Source organism: Mastigoproctus giganteus, chromosome 4 (assembly GCF_048544385.1).
Source record: "Mastigoproctus giganteus isolate SK-2022 chromosome 4, ASM4854438v1, whole genome shotgun sequence".
Lineage (NCBI taxonomy): Eukaryota > Metazoa > Arthropoda > Arachnida > Uropygi > Thelyphonidae > Mastigoproctus > Mastigoproctus giganteus.
Window position 1 is genome coordinate 105254619 of NC_143578.1, and position 20023 is coordinate 105274641.

The 20023-nt window shown below is 36.7% G+C and overlaps 1 protein-coding gene across 1 annotated transcript in view; it reads right to left on the reverse strand.

Annotated features, from left to right (window-relative positions):
* LOC150086963 (pancreatic triacylglycerol lipase-like) overlaps positions 1-20023 on the reverse strand; it is a 169269-nt gene that overhangs the window by 92649 nt on the left and 56597 nt on the right. Inside the window, exon 2 of the mRNA XM_090372338.1 lies at positions 14424-14570. Within this exon, the coding sequence (XP_090228464.1) occupies positions 14424-14570 (147 nt within the window). The remainder of the gene's footprint in view (positions 1-14423; positions 14571-20023) is intronic.

The window sequence follows — 20023 nt, forward strand, 5'->3', positions numbered from 1 at the left end:
ATCTTTGGCAAGGGATGCAAAGAAAAACAGCAAAGAGTTCTTTACTTATGTAAACTCTAGAAGGAAGGGGATGAATCAGATTGGTCCACTTGATATCGATGGGTCAACTGTTGATGATCCTGCTCAGGTAGCTAACAAACTGAATGAATATTTTGCATCGACATTCACACATGAGGAGTTATTTAGCGAGGGGAAAGCCAGAGGTGTATTCAACTCTAGCCGTAAGCTAGAGAATCTTGTAATAACTGAGTGTAAAGTGGAGGAGAAATTGTTGAAGATAAACACAAGAAAGGCACCCAGGGTGGATGGGATCTATCCAGTTATATTAAAGGAGGCAGCAGAGGAAGTAAGCAAACCCTTAGCCATAATTATGAGAGCTTCCTTGGACTCAGGGGAGGTACCCACAGACTGGAGATGTGCAAATGTGACCCCAATTCACAAAGGAGGATCAAAGGCTGACACAAGCAATTATAGACCTGTGAGTTTAACTTCTGTTCCAGGAAAATTAATGGAGGCACTAGTTAAAGAAGCACTGCAGGATCATTTAGACAAGACTTCAGTTATAGCTCGGACTCAGCATGGTTTTGTTAAGGGGAAGTCTTGCCTGACCAATTTGATTGGATACTATGATGCAGTCACAAAGGAACTGGATGCAGGGAATAACTTGGATATTATATACTTGGATCTTAGAAAGGCTTTTGATACACATGGAAGACATTTTGTTGCACATGGAAGACTGCTGCACAAATTGGAGCAGTGTGACATTGGAGTCAAATTTCTGCTGTGGATAAAGGGGTGGCTGAGGGGGAGAAGACAGAGAGCGGTAATCAATGGACACTGCTCGTCGTGGACTAATGTTATTAGTGGAGTCCCTCAGGGCTCAGTGTTGGGTCCATTATTGTTTTCTGTATTCATAAATGATATTGATGATGGTATATCAAGCTTAATGTCGAAGTTTGCAGACGATACAAAGGTAGGCAGGGTTGTCAAGGACACTACTGACACTATGCTGCTGCAACAGGATCTGGAAAGGTTGAGCAGATGGGCTGAGAGGTGGCAAATGAAGTTCAACATTGACAAATGTAAAGTACTACACATGGGAAACAGCAACCCCAGAGCAACGTATCAACTCTGTGGTACTACACTGACAGTGGTAGAGAATGAAAGGGACCTGGGGGTGGTTGTGCAGGCAGATATGAAGTTCTCTGAGCAGTGCAGAAGGGCTGCAAGAGTAGCTCATGGTGTATTGTCAATGATATATAGGAATTTTTCTAGCAGGGATAAGGAGGTGATTATTCCCTTGTTTAAGGCAATGGTCAGGCCACACCTAGAGTACTGTATACAGGTCTGGAGGCCTCATTTCAAGAAGGATGTAGAGCTGCTGGAACGAGTGCAGAGAAGGGCAACAAGATTAGTGAATGGAACAAAGGGGTGCTCTTACGAAGAAAGGCTTAAGTTTTGCAAATTACAGTGTCTGGAGACTAGGCACCAGCGAGGTGATCTGATAGAGGTGTATAAAGCATTGAATGGTTTGAGCATGCTCAATGCTGATGGGATTCTTCCTCTTGCTCAGAATAATCACCTGAGAGGGCATAAATTCAAATTGAGGAAAGACAGATGTAGGATAGACGTGCGGAAATTTGCCTTTAGCCAGCGAGTGGTTGGTTGGTGGAACAGACTTCCATCCCTTGTCGTGGAAGTTGATAGCCTAAATAAGTTTAAGGCTCAGCTGGACAGGTATTTTGAACGAACAGAGGGGTGAAGTGGAAGTGGTTTTTTTTTTTTTTTTTTTTTTTTTTGGCTGATGCTGCATAAGCTTGCTTTCTTGCATCAAATGCCTCTACTAATGCTAATGCTAATGTTCAACTACACTGGGAATACCCATTGTAGTTGCCTTTCTTTTTTTATTTTGTTAATATGTTAGAAATATTCTTCCAATTTTCACGTATCATTTAATTTTGTTAATTGGTAAGGTAATAAAGTGTAAATCTGTGATTTATATCTTTACTTTTATAGCCTGTAATGCGTTTACTTATGGCAATGGTCGCATTTTCGTTGCATTTTTTGTCAATCCACAAATGCAAGTTACTCCCATCTGAAAACAGCCTGGAGCATGCCTAAAGAAATTTCACTTCAAAAACAATATAACCATTGTTTTTCTTGGTTGGCATTAGGACATATTTTGACAGCTTCCTTCACTTCATCATTTGGAATCAATGTCTTGCCAGATCATTTTTGTCTTCCAAATTTAAGAAAATCACAAGGTGACAGGTACTGTGCAAAAGATATTCAGTTACTTCCAAGTGTAGTTGCCACTTCAGTGTAGTTTCTAGAGTGTTACCAGAGTCACAGTGTGTTAAGCCATTTTTGGAAAACATTGTCATGGAGCAAAGTGAGATTAATTCTGAAGAATCATGAGTAATTTTGGGAGTTAATTGTTTCATCTCTACATATGAACTGATACAGAAGCAGTCCCAGTCAATCAAGGTACAGAATAAACAACGTTTCCAGTGCAAACAATGCCATGGGCACACCCAATGGAATGGCAGCTGGGTTTCAGCCCCTAAAAAGTAATTAAAATGAAAACAACAAAAAAACTGAGCAACTTTCTCTCGTTCATTTTATAGGAATGATTCCTAAGATCAATAACTAACCTCGTTGTGGTTCACTGCAAATTTTTCAGATTTACATCCTTCTGAAATGGAGATTCCAAACCTGTAATACAGTATTTGCAATGTTGCCTAACAAAAGTAATGAAACAATTACCTCTTTATCTCTACTAGCAAAATTCTCATACATCACAATAAAACATCATATTCTAGCAACTTCTCTAAACTGTTTAGAGAACTTCTTGTTAGATTGGTACATGAGCTCTGAAAATGAAAGTTAATAAGAAGGTAAAATCACTCTTTAAGTCTTTTTTCATTATCAATTGCTTTAAGAACTTTCAAAGTAATCAGATAAGCTTGGATTATTATTATTCATATGCAGAAATCTTAAATTTCAAAATGTATTATCTTTAACTAGCATTTTTCGTACCACTTGAATAATTTATCTAGATTTTCAGCAGCTAACTTTGACATCAAGCTTGTTATGCCATCATCAATGCCATTAATAAATAACAGAAACAACAAGGGAACCAGTATTTAATTTCCGTTCTGAATTCTACATGAGAATCTGGTCCACTGAGAAAAATGGTCACTTATAATGATTTATTAGAAAACAGGCCTTGTGTGTGTCGGGTAGCACAGTGGTCTCAAACTGGCAGCCCGCGGGCCACATCCGGCCCCCAAGCAATTTTACACGGCCTGTGAATACATTTCAATTATGTATTTGTTGTAAATACGGTGCTTATAGTTTTAGAGACATAGAGATATGGACTGAGCTTATGTGTGCGACTGCCATTGAAGGAAAAAGAGATAAACTGAATAGGTTGGGCTTTGTCTTTTTGTCACTGTATGCTGGTGAACAGTTTTTTTCGCAGTTGAAAATTAATATGTCTAAGAAAAGAACATGATTGACCAATGAGCATCTACAATCCGTGATGAAGATAGTTTCTAGTAATTTTTCTCAAGGCTACAAACTTTATCAGAATCGAAACACCATCAAGTGTCAAGTTTTAGTAAGAAATAAAGAAGTTTATAATTATTTACATACAAACATATGTATTTTTTCTGTATGTGTCGAAGAAAAATTTAATAAATAAAAGAAAGAGAATAGGTGGTCATTATTTATTCTCAAGTTTTGTCCCACTTGGAAAGTTTTCATAATTTGTTTATTTTTAGTTTAAGTTAAAAGTAAGTTATTTAATGGTGAATTCAACATATTAGAATATTTGAAATAAATATCAGTCTGAAAATTTAATATTTATCTGTCAATACATTTGAATTACAAAGTGTAACCAACAGAAATTTCTTGCAGGTATCAACCTTTAGATTTCAGATAGAAAATAAATATAAATTTGAATTTTTTTCCTTTGCATTATTATTATTATTGTTTATGTATGTTTTGATAAATATTTAGTAAGTGATTGGGCATCTTAAGAAAATAGAAAAGAAAATTTAACCGAAAGAAAGTGTCTCATAATTTTAGCCAGGGAGAGAAGGAGAAAAATATAAGTTTGAGAAATAAAAAGTAAGTATAGAGAAACACATTGTAGAAAATACAATTGAACATTATTGAAATAAATTTTCAATTAAACTATGTTCGAGGCAAATTAAATTTTAAAATTCCAAACTTATTATACACTTATTATCCAAACTTATTATAAACTTACACACAACACACCACACACACACATAACACCAGGTTATAAAGGGGTGGTATCCATACATTAGGGGTAAGTATGGTGCAATATATATATATATATTCACTCTCATTTAGTTAAAAAAAAAATTCCAGCCCGTCAGCTGCTTTCAGATCATGCATTCGGCCCACATGCAATTTGAGTTTCAGACCACTAGGGCAGCATATCAACCAAGTTTCTTGCAATGACTGACTAACTGGTTAAAATAAATTTATTAAAATAAATAAATGACATATACATAAAATAAAACAGAGAGAGAGAATAAGATAAAAGCGTTAAAATACAATAAGATAAAAGTGTTAAAAAAATATATATAATAAAAGTGTTAAAATACATAGAAGCTTTCAAGGTGAAGTGGCTCTTCATCGGCTAGTCGGTGAATGGTGTACTTCAGTATATATTGATGGTTACAACAACAAAAGTCAGCTGGGCATGATCTTAATAATCTTTTATCCACAACTTATAACGATTCTTTGTTATAATCTTAATAATCTTTTATCGACAATAGTGCTTACTACTACTCCTACTATTAATAGTGTGCCACCAATGGTACATTATTATTATTACTAGTAGTATCAGTTTATTCGTTATTTCATGAACAGCCCATGGACAGCGGTAAGCTGGGGTTTAAAGCAAGGATGTATCCTCAGTTACATGGGGCATCATGCAAGCTTAACCTGTAAAGTATTAGCATATTTATATTGAAGTTGCAAAGGGTAATGTACTCAAAAATTTGGTTTCATATCTAATCTGCTGACGAGGCTAGTGGAAGCCAGAAGTGTTCAAGGCTGTTAAGTTGACTTTTTTTTATTTATTGACTTCAAATTATTGTTTTTGTAAAACTTTTGATTTAAATTTAGAAGTATAGTATTTTTTTGTGATTTTCTGATTAATTTCATGGATTTATTCTTTACTTAGCCTTGTAATTGCATAGAAAACCACAGTCGATTTCAGCAGGCATTGATTCGACAGCAACATTCAAATCTGCTGACATTGTTATTGATATAGCAGATACTGGAAGTTTCTATGTAACTTGTAGCAGTGTAATCAGTATTCAGCAGAGGATTATAAATTATAAATTATGGAATACTTACATGTTTTAATAATTTAACTTGTCATGTAGATCGTAACGTATGGCAGTAATATTTGTAGAGCTTTAAGAATTGATGATTTGGCATAGATAGCTAGCGCGAGAGTTCAAACCACATGGGTGGCAATAGATAGTTAAATTTATTATCTATTATAGCTACTTAGATTTTACAAATGTAATTTTTTAACTTAATAACATTATGACTTAGGTTTTACAAATGTAATGTTATAACTTAATACATATAACTTAAACTTGACTAGCAGTACCCCTTGTGAAATTTGGCAATTGGTAGCGGGGTTTTTCTCTAGCTGTCCTAAAGAAATGTAGTCCTTGTTTGGTCATGAGCAGGTAAGCCAGTATGCATTGAATCCTTTTTCATCTTTTATTTCTGTAAAATAAAACTATTCTTTCTTTTAAGGAAGGCAGCGCTGGTGTAGAAAATTGGCCCATTCTGTAAAATAAAACTATGCAGATTTTATACTGTTCAGAATTTTTATATTTTCCCATGTTTCTGCATACCTAGGAAGAAATACCTTCAATTTGAGACCAAATCGGTTAGGCTTATCATACGCAATGGCTACAGCTAGATGTACCTGTTGCAAAAATTTTGCAATTAGTAGTAGACTTTTATTATTTTATTTTATTTTCGGAAAAAAGGACACGATTGGATTGTGGGAATGTGCAATTTGTTAATAAGAAAAAAATGCCTTATTAACTTAGACAACTGTTTGTTTAACAGTTAACATCTTCATGTGGCTCCATCCATGAAGTGAATGTTGAACTATTATCGTTTGTAGTAAAAAACTGGCCTGCTCTGTAAAATAAAACTATTCAGAATTTTTAAATTTTAACAACTTTCTGCATGCCTAGAAAGAAATATCTTCGATTTGAGACCACTTCCAGCCCGATCAGTTAAGCCTAACATTCACACTGACTGTCAGAAAGAAAACGGCTTCCATATTAAATATATAGATAGGAAATACGAAATTCGTATAACGTAACTCCGTAGGAGATAAAACTCGATACTGAAATATATATATGTAGAGTGTTATTACTGCATTGGGATATAAGTTTAGTGTTATATTTTTAATTGTATTGACATTGAATCAAAATCATGCCTCAGACCAGAGCAGCAAAGCAAAAGACTTAACGTAGTGGGAGTGCTGTGGCTCAGGGGAGAACTGAGGGAGGGTGGTTGTTCTCTGAATTATAGCCTTTTGAATTGTACTGCTTGTTTGATGTTTGTGGACTATCAGGAAGGGGACATGATATTGGAACAAGGAGAATGTCTTTCTGTGTGCTTGATATAACGAATGTGAGGAAATCAGGCACCAACTCAGCGTTGTTATGGGCCTTTATGAGAACTTGAAGAATAGGGTAGATCCCCTCGAAGGATTTAAATTAAGGGACCCCATCAAGCTCTCAGCTGCCCACATAAATGCCAGAGCTTGCGCTTGAACATCAGGCAGCACAATGGCAATCTCCAAGGCAGAATGCACTGGTTCCACAGGACTAGTTGTTGTCTGTGACTCTATTGTCAAGGAAATGAAGAATATATTATGCAAAAACAATAGGTGGAACAGGACCAGGGTATGTCTGCCAGGGGCAAAGGTTGATGACATTGTACAGCAGATATCATCTTTTAAGGGTACAAAAGGTGATATTGTTGTACACGTTATACTAATGATATTAAGAGTAGGAGAACAACAGAATTACTTAACAAGTATAGGTCGATGTTGAAAAAAAAGCCAAGTTAGGGTTGAATTTGAAAGTGTCTGCAATTCTGTCTATACACGATGGGGTAGAATTTTTCTCAGCCTGTACTGTGCTTGTTAACAGAAAAGAATGCTGCTACAGGAATGGGATACACTTAAATAGAAAGGGTGCAAGGCTATTTGCTGATGCTATTGAGGCAATGTTGGGTGGGTAGGAAAACTGCTAGCTTGAGAGGATACACAGACTAATAGATTAACAGTAGCTGCTGGCAGAGGTGAAAGAGATTCTTGCACTGCTTCTATTGGAATGAGCAGCATCCTAGAAAACAAGGTGCAAGGGATTTCAGAGACTGCTGGGAGTCATCACGGGACAAGTAAATATATGGGTTGTGTTAGGGTAGCTAAGAATAAGAACAGGTCATATATACTTGCATGTACACCAATGCTAGTAGTTTGGTAAATAAATTTGAGGTGTTGGTCAAAACATCAAAGGCAAATATTGTTGGGATATCAGAGACAGGGTGTCACACAGACATAACCAGTGCAGAATTGGAATTTGGAGAGTCAAATGTGTACAGAAAGGATAGGAAGGGAGGAGATGTTACACTATTAGTTAAGGAACACATAATATCTAAGAAAGGAAAGCCAGTTGAGATGGGTGGACAGTGCAGTGCTGAGTCAGTTTGGTGTGACATAAACACTGGAAAATCAAAATTGAGAGTAGGAGTGTGTTATAGGTCTAATGACTCTGATGAGCATAATGAACAACTGTACAGAGAAATAGAGTGGGCCAGTAACTAAGATTGTCTTATAATGGGGGATTTTTTTAATTATTCAGAAAGTGACTGGAACTTATAGATTGGTCACTCACACTGGAAAGGCATTTGTGGATTTATTGGATGATTGTTTTCTACAGCAGCACGTTCAGGAGGAAACCAGAGGGAGTAATACTCTTGATCTAATTATCAGTAGTGATTCTTCATGCATTCAGAATCTATAGATAAAGGAATCACTTGGTTGCAGTGATCATAGTGTGCCGATTTGAGGTAACTACAATCAGGTTTAAATGGAAGGATTTTAGCTTTTATAAAGGTGACTACAGTGGTCTGAGACAGTTTTTAAATTCTATACAGTGGGACCAACTGATGATGTTACCAACAGCAAATTCTAAATGGGAAGAATTCAGAGAATTAATCTTGGAAGCTACTAGGCTTTTCATACCAACTAAGAAATATTGTTCAAGGTTTAGGCCAAAATGGATGTCAGATGAACTAATGAGACATTATTATTATTATTAGACAGATGGTGCAAGGAAGCCTGAGGCTTATGATGCACCAGCCAAAATATTCCTGATTTACCCTGAGAGAGAGAGAGAGAAATCACCAAGAAAGGGAAGAATGATGATATCCAGTTCAGTACCCTGGATGTGAGCTGGATATCATCATCCTTCTCTTTCATGGTGATTCCTTTATACTTCTCTCTCTCTCTCTCTCTCTCTCTCTCTCTCTCTCAGGGTAACTTGGGAATTTTTTTTTGGCTGGTGCAGCATAAGACTCAGGCTTCCTTGCACCACTGTTTAATAATAATAATATAATGTCTCATTAGTTCATCTGACATCCATTTAGGCCTAAATCTTGGACAATATTTCTTAGTTGGTATGAAAAGCCTAGTAGCTTCCAAGATTAATTCTTTGAATTCTTCCCATTTAGAATTTACTGTTGGTGACACAGACGCCTATGGTAGATATAAGCTGGTCTGAAATCAAGTCAGAAAAGAAGATAGGCAGGCAAAGGCAGACTACAAAAAATCTTTGGCAAAAGATGCAAATAAAGACAGCAAAGAGTTCTTTACTTATGTAAACTCTAGAAGGAAGGGGATGAATCAGATTGGTCCACTTGATATCAATGGTTCAACTGTTGATGATTCTGCTCAGGTAGCTAACAAACAATGAGTATTTTGCATCTACATTTACACATGAGGAGTTATTATTATAAACTATATGGTGCAAGGAAGCCTGAGGCTTATGCTGCCACCAGCCAAAAATAATTTCTGAATGTGTGAGCGAGAGAGAGAGAGAGAGAGAGACGAGAGAGAGAGAGAGCGAGAGGAGACGAGAGAGAGAGAAGAGAGAGAGAGAGAGAGAGAGAGAGACAGGACAGACAGACAGACAGAGAGAGAGAGAGAGAGAGAGAGAGAGAGAGAGAGAGAGAGAGAGAGAGAGCAGGGAATCCCCAAGAAATAGAAGAATGATGATATCCAGCTCAGGATCCTGGGTATGCCAAGCCCATACTCACCAGATGTGAGCCCTTGGGATTTTCGAGTACTGAGAAAAAGAATAAAAAAATTGTTTCCTTTTTAATTTACACATTAAAATAATTGTTTAATATTTTAATTGAACTACAGCAAAAACAATAAATCAAAAATTCTTATTCTTCAATTAAGATTGCAAAACAATAACAAAATGAAACAATTAATGAGGATGAGCCTGGGTAACCGATAATATTTGGTCCATATTTGCTCAATATTTGAAATTGCTAATCTCATGTCATCTTCTGAATCAAGTGTGGAATGCTGCTTTGTGTTTTTATAGCTGTTAATTTTGAGAAACCAACTTCATGTAGACCGCGAAAGGCAGCAAAGTTTGTATCACAATTTTCAATAATTCTGGATACTCATCTCAAAGAGAAAGCCAAAACTTTTCCCAAGTAGTCTTGAAACGAGCACGTAATGCTTTGTCAGATGACAGGTCAACAAGGTCTTCCTTTTGCAGCAGTGCGTAGCACACGCTTCTTGATTAGACCGGAGTTCGAGCCCGTCACCACCAAATACGGAGGATCCGGGAAAGGTCAGGGAATGACCACTGCATATTCCCCGGAGCAATATGGCCTTAGTTGCTAATGCTCCTAAAAACCAAATAACAATAGCATCTTCCTTTTGCTGAATGGTAATTTTGGGGCATGAAGAAATTTCAAAACCAAAGGGGATCATGAATCCAATACATTTTTTTTTTTCTGGAGATACATTAAATCGTTTGGAAAAATTCTTAATTAGCATTGTTAGGTGGGTGGCAATGATATTGTAAAATGTAAATATTATTGCTATTAACAAAATCAGAAAAACATGGGAACATTTCAGTATTATTATGCTCAAATTCAGTTTTCCAAAGATTAAGATTTTTTTGAAAGCTTCTATTTTATCACTAAGTATTAATATATGTGTTCCCTGTGCTTCAAGACTTAAATTTAAATCATTAAGTTTTTCAAATATATCAACAAGGTAACTAAGTTTTCCAAGCCATTTTTGATATGTAAACAATTGAGCAAGATTCTGATTTTTATCCGATAAAAAAAAATTAAACTTCGTGTTTAAGGTCAAAAAGACATCGCAAGACTTGACCACTGGACAACCACCTCACTTTTGTATACAAAGAAGCATTTCATAAGCGGATCCCATTTCATTACAAAGTTTAGTGAAAAGTTTGCTATTTAAGCTTATACTTTTAATAAAGCTGATCACACTTACTGCATCTTTCAAAACTTCATGCAATTCAGTTTGCATTTCCTTAGCTACTAATGCTTCCATAAGTATAATGCAATGATTCAAAACTATATTCAGAGCAATTTCCTTTACTTTGCCTTTTAAATATTTATTTTCTGCTGTTAATGCAGCCACCATCAGTACAAATCACAACACAGTTGTTCCACATTAGTTTATTTGTTTGAAAGAAAATATTTATAACATCAAAAATCTTCTTGTCCATCATTCTTCCTTCTAAAGCTTTGAAAAATAGAAAATCCTCCAAAATATCTCTCTCACAGCAGTATCTGACATATACAATAAGTTGAGCAAGGTTTGAAATATTCGTGGATTCATCTAACTGTATTGCAAAAATTGGACTTTCTCTCAACGGATTTAATAAATTGAATTTAATGTTGTCTGCAATAACTGTAATAAGCCTCGAGACTGTGTCGCTGGATAGAGAAATGGTTTTTAAACTGTTGCTGTACTTTTCTCCATATGTAATTGAAATAATTTTTATTGCAGCAGGGAGAACAAGAGAATCAGCAATAGTATGTGATTTCAAATTTTTTCCTATTAAATTCGAAACTTCCAACAATACTCTTAAAGCATTGCAAGGAACTGCCGTATGTTTCTTCATGAAAGATTTCAAAACCTGTATGGCATTGGTGGGTCTTTTGAAAAAAAGATTCAGTTTTTTCCATTAGCTCTGGATGTTTCGTATGTAAGTATCTTTTTAATTTAATAGGTTTCATGCTTTCGTTAGCCAGTTTTTCTAAACATATTACGCACACAGGACATTGCTCATCATCAACAACACTGTAAGTGAAGCCGTACTTCATAAATTGCTCTTGATATTTTCTATTCTTTTGCATTCCTTTTGATTTGGAATATGATGGCTCTCTATTGATGGTTGCACTACACTTGAAATAACATTAGTATCCAAATTTTTACATGATGTATTTCTTACCCTTTTAGCTTCTGAAGTATCTGTAGCAACAATATTGTTGTCACTCCTCGGCCGTATTGTCCTGATTACCCAATTCTCCATGGTAAAATATATAATTTTTTTTTCTTCTTAAAAACAATGATAATAACAATGAAACGTGCAATATAAAAAGTAGCAGAAGAATGAAACACTAATCCAAGTTGACACGAAAGCACCGAATTACAAAGCAGAATAAAGGGTGCATGCAACAGACTTGCTAAATAGGCAATTGAGAATTTGTCCTGTAGGAAGCATGAATTAAGAGCCAAAAGGTTAGTGTTGAGCAACTGAGTAGTACTCTACTGCTCGGTACAACTCAGCAATTGTGTAATACTGAGAAGTATTAATACATACTGAGAAGTTGCACTAATCAGCTGCTTTCTGTGTGTCCATAGCCAATGAGAAAATTAAGGTGTATTCCCGATGCAGACAATAAGTAAGAGCCACCTGCATCACATGTGTAACCAAACCACCCTAACAAAATAAAGGTGGCGGTAGGGTTCATTTGTAGCTCAGACTTCTGTTGAGTAGTAAGGTCTCTACACCAGCATTTTGAAAAAGTAATTTTAACATAACAGAAGGTTTAGGCCTAAATGGATGTCAGATGAATTAATGATGCTCGTGGCAGAGAATAAAAATGTATGGGATACATATAAAGTATCAGATGACACAGAAGCCTACGGCAGATATAAACTAGTCTGTATTCAGGTCACAAAGGAGGTTAGGTAGGCAAAGGCCGATTACGAGAAATCCTTAGCAAAGGATGCAAAGAAAAACAGAGTTCTTTACTTATGTAAACTCTAGAAGGAAAGGGATGAATCAGATTTGACCACTTAACATAGATGGGTTGACTATTGATGATCATGCTAAGGTAGCTGATAACTGAATGAGTATTTTGCATCTACATTCACGCATGAGGAGTTATTGAATGAGGGGAGTGCCAGAAGTTTATCAAACTCTAACAGGGAGCTAACTGATTTTATAATAACTAAGAGCAAAATGGAGAAATTGTTGAAGTTAAACATAAAAAAGAAGGCACCTGGGGTGGATGGGATCTATCCAGCTATATTAAAGGAGGCAGCAAAGAAGCAAGCAAACCCTTAGCCATAATTATGAGAGCTTCCTTGGACTCAGGAGAGGTCGCCATGGACTGGAGATGTGCAAATGTATCACCAATTCACAAAGGGCATTCAAAAGGTGACAAAAGTAACTGTAGACCTGTTAGTTTAACTTCTGTTCCGGGGAAAATAATGGAAACGCTGGTTAGAGAAGCATTGCAGGATCATCTAGACAAGACAGCAGTAATAGTTAAGACACAGCATGGGTTTGTTAAAGGGAGGTCTTGTCTTACCAATTTGATTGGATACTATGATGTGGTCACAAAGGAACTGAATGGCAAAAATAATTTGATATCATATACTTGGATTTCAGGAAAGCTTTTGATACTGTTGCACATGGAAGACTGTACAAATTGGAGAAGTATGGCATTAAGGGTAGGTTTTTACAATGGATAAAGGGATAGTTGAGTGGGAGACAACAGAGATTGGTAATCAATGGACACTGCTCTTCGTGAACAAATGTTATTAGTGGAGTTCCCCAGGGTTCGGCATTGAGCCCATTGTTGTTTTGTATATTTATCAATGATATTGATGAAGGTATATCAGGTTTAATGTCCACGTTTGCGGATGATACAAAGGTTGGCAGGGTTGTTAACGACAGTAAAGACAGTATGCTACTCCAACTGGATTCAAATAACTTGGGCAAATGGGCTGAGAAGTGGCAACTGAAGTTTAATATTGACAAATGCAAAGTACTGCATATGGGTAGCAATAACCGAAGACAAATGTACCAACTGTGTGGTATTACACTCAGGGAAATGGAAAGTGAAAAAGACCTGGGGGTAATTGTGCAGTCAAATATGAAGATCACTGAGCAGTGCAGATGGGCTGCCAGGGCAGGTCATGAAGTCTTGTCAATGACATATAGGAATTTTGCTGGCAGGGATAGGGAGATGATTATCCTGTTATACAAGACAATGGTCAGGACACACCTAGAGTACTGTGTACAGGTCTGGAGGCTTCATTTTAGGAAGGATGTAGAGTTGCTAGAACGAGTACAAAGAAGGGCAACAAGATTGGTGAGGGAAACAAAGGGATGCTCTTACCAAGAAAGGCTTAAGTTCTACAAATTGCAGGATCTGAAGAGTAGGCACCTGCGAGGTGATCTGATTGAGGTGTATAAGACCTTGAATGGGTTGAGCAAGCTGAATGCTGATAGGATTCTTCCTCTTGTTCAGATTAAGAACTTGAGGGGGGTACAGATTCAAATTGAGGAAAGACAGCTGTAGAATAGATGTGTGTAAATTTGTCTTTAGCCAGCGAGTAGTTGATTGGTGGAACAAACTTCCATATTTTGTTGCGGAAATTGATAGCCTAAATAGATTTAAGGCTGAGCTGGACAGGCATTTGGAAAGAATGGAGGGGTGAAATGGGAGGATTTTTTTTTTTTTTTTTGGCTGATACTGCATAAGCTTGCTTTCTTGCATCATATGCCTCTACTACGAATGCTAATAATCATTTGCTATAAATATTAATGACAAATAAATGATAATATATAGATCTGCAACTGAATGAGCACAAAAATTTCTTATTAAAGGTAGCAGTGTAAATGAAACCACAAACTTTTTCTTGCTACACTGTAATGAATTTAAGAACTCTCATTTTGCCAAACCTGTTTCTGATGCGAAACTGAAAAAACAACCATGAGGCACAAAAACAATGGAAGTTCAATGGATATTCAACTTACCTGAAGATAACTAATGAAATCTGCCACAACAACACCAACCATTCTAGCATTTGCTACTGCCTGGGTGTATGGCGGTGTTGCACCAATCATCCAGTCGACCGATATGATAATGTAGTCGTCTTTTGTCAGCATTTCCCTAATCATATCCTAAAATATATGCAACAGTACTCATTGATTAGTAAAAGTAGTTCAAAATAAAAATCAAAAGCAAAAACATTTGTAAGAAAAGCATGTTTTACTTTAATAAGCACTATAATAGGAACAATACCAGTTGCGTTACAGAACATTTTTAAATTTATTAAAAAAATTACAAAACTAAAAAGTAAAATAATAAGAACTTGACAAGAATGGAATAATTGGGAAAACAACCAAAAATTTCTCGTGGTGTATTTTTAATATCTAATATGAATAGCTTTTTTATATATAATATAAAAAAGTACAAAATAGACTGTTTTTAATCCAAGAGACAGAACAATAAAGTATTTTTACCATAATATCTTCTACATTTTGAATTAAAATGTGATATTACCATTAGCAGTGGCAAATGATACCAGAAAGCAAGCTTAAACAGCATCAGCCAAAACAACAAAAAAAAAAAAAATTACACCACCCATTTCACTTATTCCTTCCTCCAATAGTTTGTCTAGTTCCTTGAATTTAATTAAGCTATCAACTTCCCCATCAACAGATGGAAGTTTGTTAAAGCAATCAACTGCCTGCTGGCCAAAGGCAAACTTCCACACAATCTATTCTGCAAACATCCTTCCTGAATTTGAATCTGTGCTCTCTCATGGGTGTGGTCTAAGCAAGAGGAAGAATCCCATCAGCATTGAGCTTTACTCAATCTTCAGAGAGACCTAGGTGGTAGATGACCTTCATCAACCGGCGAAATACCACCACTTTGCTTATTAGAGGCTTGAAGTGGTGAAACCCATGTTTAGTCTCTAGAGCAAAGTTTCTGGCATCCCCCTCCCCCCAAACTTCTCCTTCAACCCATGCACGGTACTAAGGCAAATGGTGCAGCAAATAAGTACTATAGGTTTTGATACCTTTCGTGTTTGGGGTTTTCATAAAAAAAAAAAAAAAAAAAAGATAGACTTCAGGAATGGTCAAAAAAATGGCATCTGTGTTTTAATCCAACAAAGTATAAGGTATTACACCTGGAAAACAGTAATCCCAAAATAACTTATTTACTTGGTGGAGTTCAACTAAACCCAGTACTGGAGGAAAGGAACTTGGGTGTTACGATACAGTCAGACATGAAATTCTCTGAGCATTGTAAACAGGTTGCAAGGATCATTGATAAGCCCATGGTGTCTTATCAATGATCTATCGAACTTTTGCAAGTAGAGATAGGGACGTGATAATCCCATTATATAAGGCTTTTGTTAGACCACACTTGGAATACTGTGTTCAAGTATGGAGACTGAACCTAAAGAAAGACATTGAGCTTATTGAAAAGGTGCAAAGATGGGTAACTCACCTGGTGAGATCAACAAAAGGGCCTCCTTATGAAGAAAGACTTCGGATATGTGGGTTGCAGAGTTTGGAAACTAGTCACCTTAGAGGAGATTTGATTGAGGTGTTTAAGGCTATGAGAGGCAGGCATCAGTAAAATGAATGAGGATGAAATTTTCAAGATTATAAATGATGCTAGAACTAGAGGACATAAATTCAAGTTACGGGGGAAATGTTTAGATTGGACTGCAGGAAGTTTTATTTTAGCCAGTGAGTTATAAATTACTGGAATAAGTTGCCTACATGGTGGTAGAGGCTGACAGTTTCGGGAAATTCAAAGGTCATCTGGATAGTACCTTCGGGTGAGGGAAACGCATAGGATGATAGGTTTAATTTCCTTTTCTTTTATTAATTATTATTATTTATTTATTTATTTATTTATTTATTATTATTTTTTTATCATTGTTTTATTCGGGGGTTTTTTTTTTTTTTGGCTGGTGCAGCATAAGCCATAGGCTTTCTTTCACCATGCGACCATTACTAATACTAATACTAAATACTACTACTAATCCATTAAGTCTTAAACACCTCAATCAGAGCACGTCACAGGTGCCTAGTCTCCAGACACTGCAATTTGTACAACTGAAGCCTTTCTTGGTAAGCGCACATTTAATTCTGCTCACCAATCTCATTTCCCTTCTTTATACTCATTCCAGAAGCTCTACATCCTTTCTAAAATGAGGTAGCCAGACTTGTATGCAATAGTGAAGATGTGGCCTGACCATTGCCTTATGAAATGGGATAATACCTCCTTATCCCTACTAGCAAAATTTCTGTATATCATCGACAAAACCCCATGAGCTGTCCTGGCACCTTTCTGCATTGCTCACAGAACTTCATATCTGACTGCACATTTACACCCAGGTATTTTTCAATTTCCACTACCCTGAGTGTTGTACCACACAGTTGCTATGTTACTTTGGGGATACTACTAACCATATGCAGAAATTTGCATTTCTCATATTAAACTTAAATTGCCATTTCTCAGCCCATCTACCTAACTTTTCTAGATGAAGTTGCAGCATCATACTCATTACTGTCATTAACCACTTGCCAACCTTGGTATCATCTGAAAACTTAGACATTAAGCCTGATATGCCCTCATCAATATCATCGATAAATATAGCCTCAACTGTGGGACTCAACTAATAACACTAAGCCACAGAGAGCAGTATCCATTGATTACCACTCTGTCTTCTCTCACTCAACCATCTCTTTATCCATAGCAGCAAATTGCCCTTAATGCCACACTGCTCCAATTTGTACAGCAGTCTTTTATGTGCAACAGTATCAAAAGCTTAAATAGCAGCAGTCACTCGCACCATTGGGGTCGAACATGGAATAAAAAATTTTTAAAAAAAAAACAAAGAATAAGTAATGGCAGCATGACGATGACTAAACAGCAGCAAAATTTTGCATTTCCCACTAAATCAGAAAAATCAGAAATGCAAAAATGAGGTAAATTATGCACTACCAATAGTCAACCAATCACAGAACTCAACCAGATAATCACTCTGTTCTTCAGTCATGCCCGCAACACGGTGAGTTGGGAGGTACCGATATCCTGGATGTCAGCTGTCTAGAGATTATCTGGCTTTTGGGAGAATTCTCTACCCATGCTCACATCTGGCTGAACCTTGAAAGTGAGTGAGATTATCACAGATCCTACTAAAACTATGCATAATTTATATAAGACTGTTAAGCGTGCCAAAACATCTGTAATTTTCAAATCGACTGTCCACTCAACTTTACTGCATGATTCCCCCCTTATTTGCAGAACTAAGTTTACACTTGTATACTGATCCTACAGTAAAGAGCTACCTTATTTATGACTTATTTCTGGATTCCTTGTACCTTGGGAGTTCAGAAGCTAAGCTTTCACTGAACCAATCTTCGATTAGGCATAGTATTTGATAGACAGGGGCTTAGAGGGGAACAGGTATCCTGTGTGTTATCAGACACTCAGCCAAAACACTGATGGATCCAATATCTCTCTATTACAGAAGATTTAGGAGAAGTCCGGTTGGCCTGCCTCCCTAAAATCCACTCATGCAACCTTCTCGAAGGTAAGCCCTGTTATGTCACTTAGGTGGCAACGAACGTGTAGAGTGGTTCTCTTCAAGACACCTGGTCAGCATGAAGAGGAAAAGACCAAACCGTCCAGCATGACAGCACAACAATACAAATGGCCCTCAGTCCCCAGCAGCCTTCACTCTCCCTCTTACGGCAGCGAGAGGATCAGAGTGGAAGCAGAGGGTGCTAAGAATCTCTGGGTACGACCAGGCTGCCATGCACGGAAACTGAACTTGGCCTGTTATAACGTACGATCACTCATCGGTGAAGACAGGATATTAGAGCTGGAAAAGGAATTAGAAAATGTGAATTGGAATATTATCGGTTTGGCTGAAACAAGTAGAAGAAATGAATCACTTATAAGTTTATCAAGTGGAAATCTGCTGTACACCAATGGAAACAGTGAAAGGAGTGAAGGTGGAGTTGGGTTTCTGGTCCATAAAGATTTTAAAAACAACATTTTGGAATTCAAAAGTACATCACCAAGGGTGTCAAGGCTAATACTCAAGATTTCTAAGAGGTACAAGCTAAAGATTATAATGATTTATGCACCAACATCGAGCCATGATGATGAAGAGGTTGAAGAAATGTACACCGAAATTGAGAGTCTCCTAGATGAGCAGAAAACCCACTACACTATTATTATGGGGGACTTCAATGCTAAGGTTGGAAAAAGGCAAAACAGCGCAGAAAGAGGAACTATAGGAAATTTTGGAATTGGTGAAAGAAATAAAAGAGGTGAAAGACTTGTGGAATTTGCAGAATCTCAAGGACTGTCAGTAATGAACACTTTTTTCAAGAAAAGGGTGAACAGAAAGTGGACATGGAAGAGTCCAAATGGATTAACAACTAATGAAATCGACTTCATCCTCACTAACAGAAGATATATTGTGAATGATGTTACCGTCCTGAATAAGGTAAATGTTGGAAGTGATCACAGAATGGTAAGATGTACACTTGATATAGATGTAAGAAAGGAAAGGAAAAAACTGACTCGAGTAAATAATACAAAGGTCTTTGAGATAACAGAGGAGGAGAAAAAGCAGTATGTACTGGAACTTAAAAACAAGTTTGAGCTTCTGCAGACTGCTCAGGACCAAGATATCGACAAGGAATATTACAACTTTCTGAAAGTGATAAAGCCCAAGAAACCTATAGGGAAACAGAAATCCAAACAAGAAAAAATTAGTCAAGAAACACTTGTCATGATGAACCAAAGACGACAAATGAAGAGCAAGAAAAACACTGACAGGGAGAAAATTGAGTATACTGAGTTATGCAAAGCCATTAGAAAGAGACTCAGAGAGGACATAAGAAGATCTAACACAAGAAAAGTAGAACAAGCATTAAGGGAAAACAAAGGATTTAAATCAGCAGCCACGAGCAGTAATACAGAAAGACAAATGATACTGAAACTGAAGAATAGCAATGGTGTACTTATAAAGAGCAGAGAAGGCATAATTCAAATAGCAGAAGACTACTATAGAGAATTATACAAGGAGTGAGGGAATGATACCAGCAGTGGGGAAGATGAATTGCAAAGTAGCAACACATACGACATACCCGATATTCTTCCTGATGAGGTAGAACATGCATTGAAGAAAATGAAGAATCGGAAAGCCCCGGGGGAAGATAAAGTTACTGTAGAGTTGTTAAAATTGGGAGGAAGAGACATAACACAAAAACTGGCAAGGCTCTTCACAAAGTGCATTAGAAAAGGTGTGACGCCTAAGTTTTAGTTTTGCTGCATAAGAAAGGAGATAAATCAGAAATTGGAAATTATAGACCAATTAGCTTGTTATCCCACAACTACAAGTTGTTCACAAGGGTCATTACTAACAGATTAGAAAGAATACTTGATGAGAATCAACCGAAAGAGCAAGCAGGCTTTAGAACAGGATTCTCAACTATGGATCACCTTCACGTAATATCACAGCTAATGGAGAAAGCAAATGAATATAAAACACCATTATGTCTGGCATTTGTGGATTATGAAAAGGCATTTGACT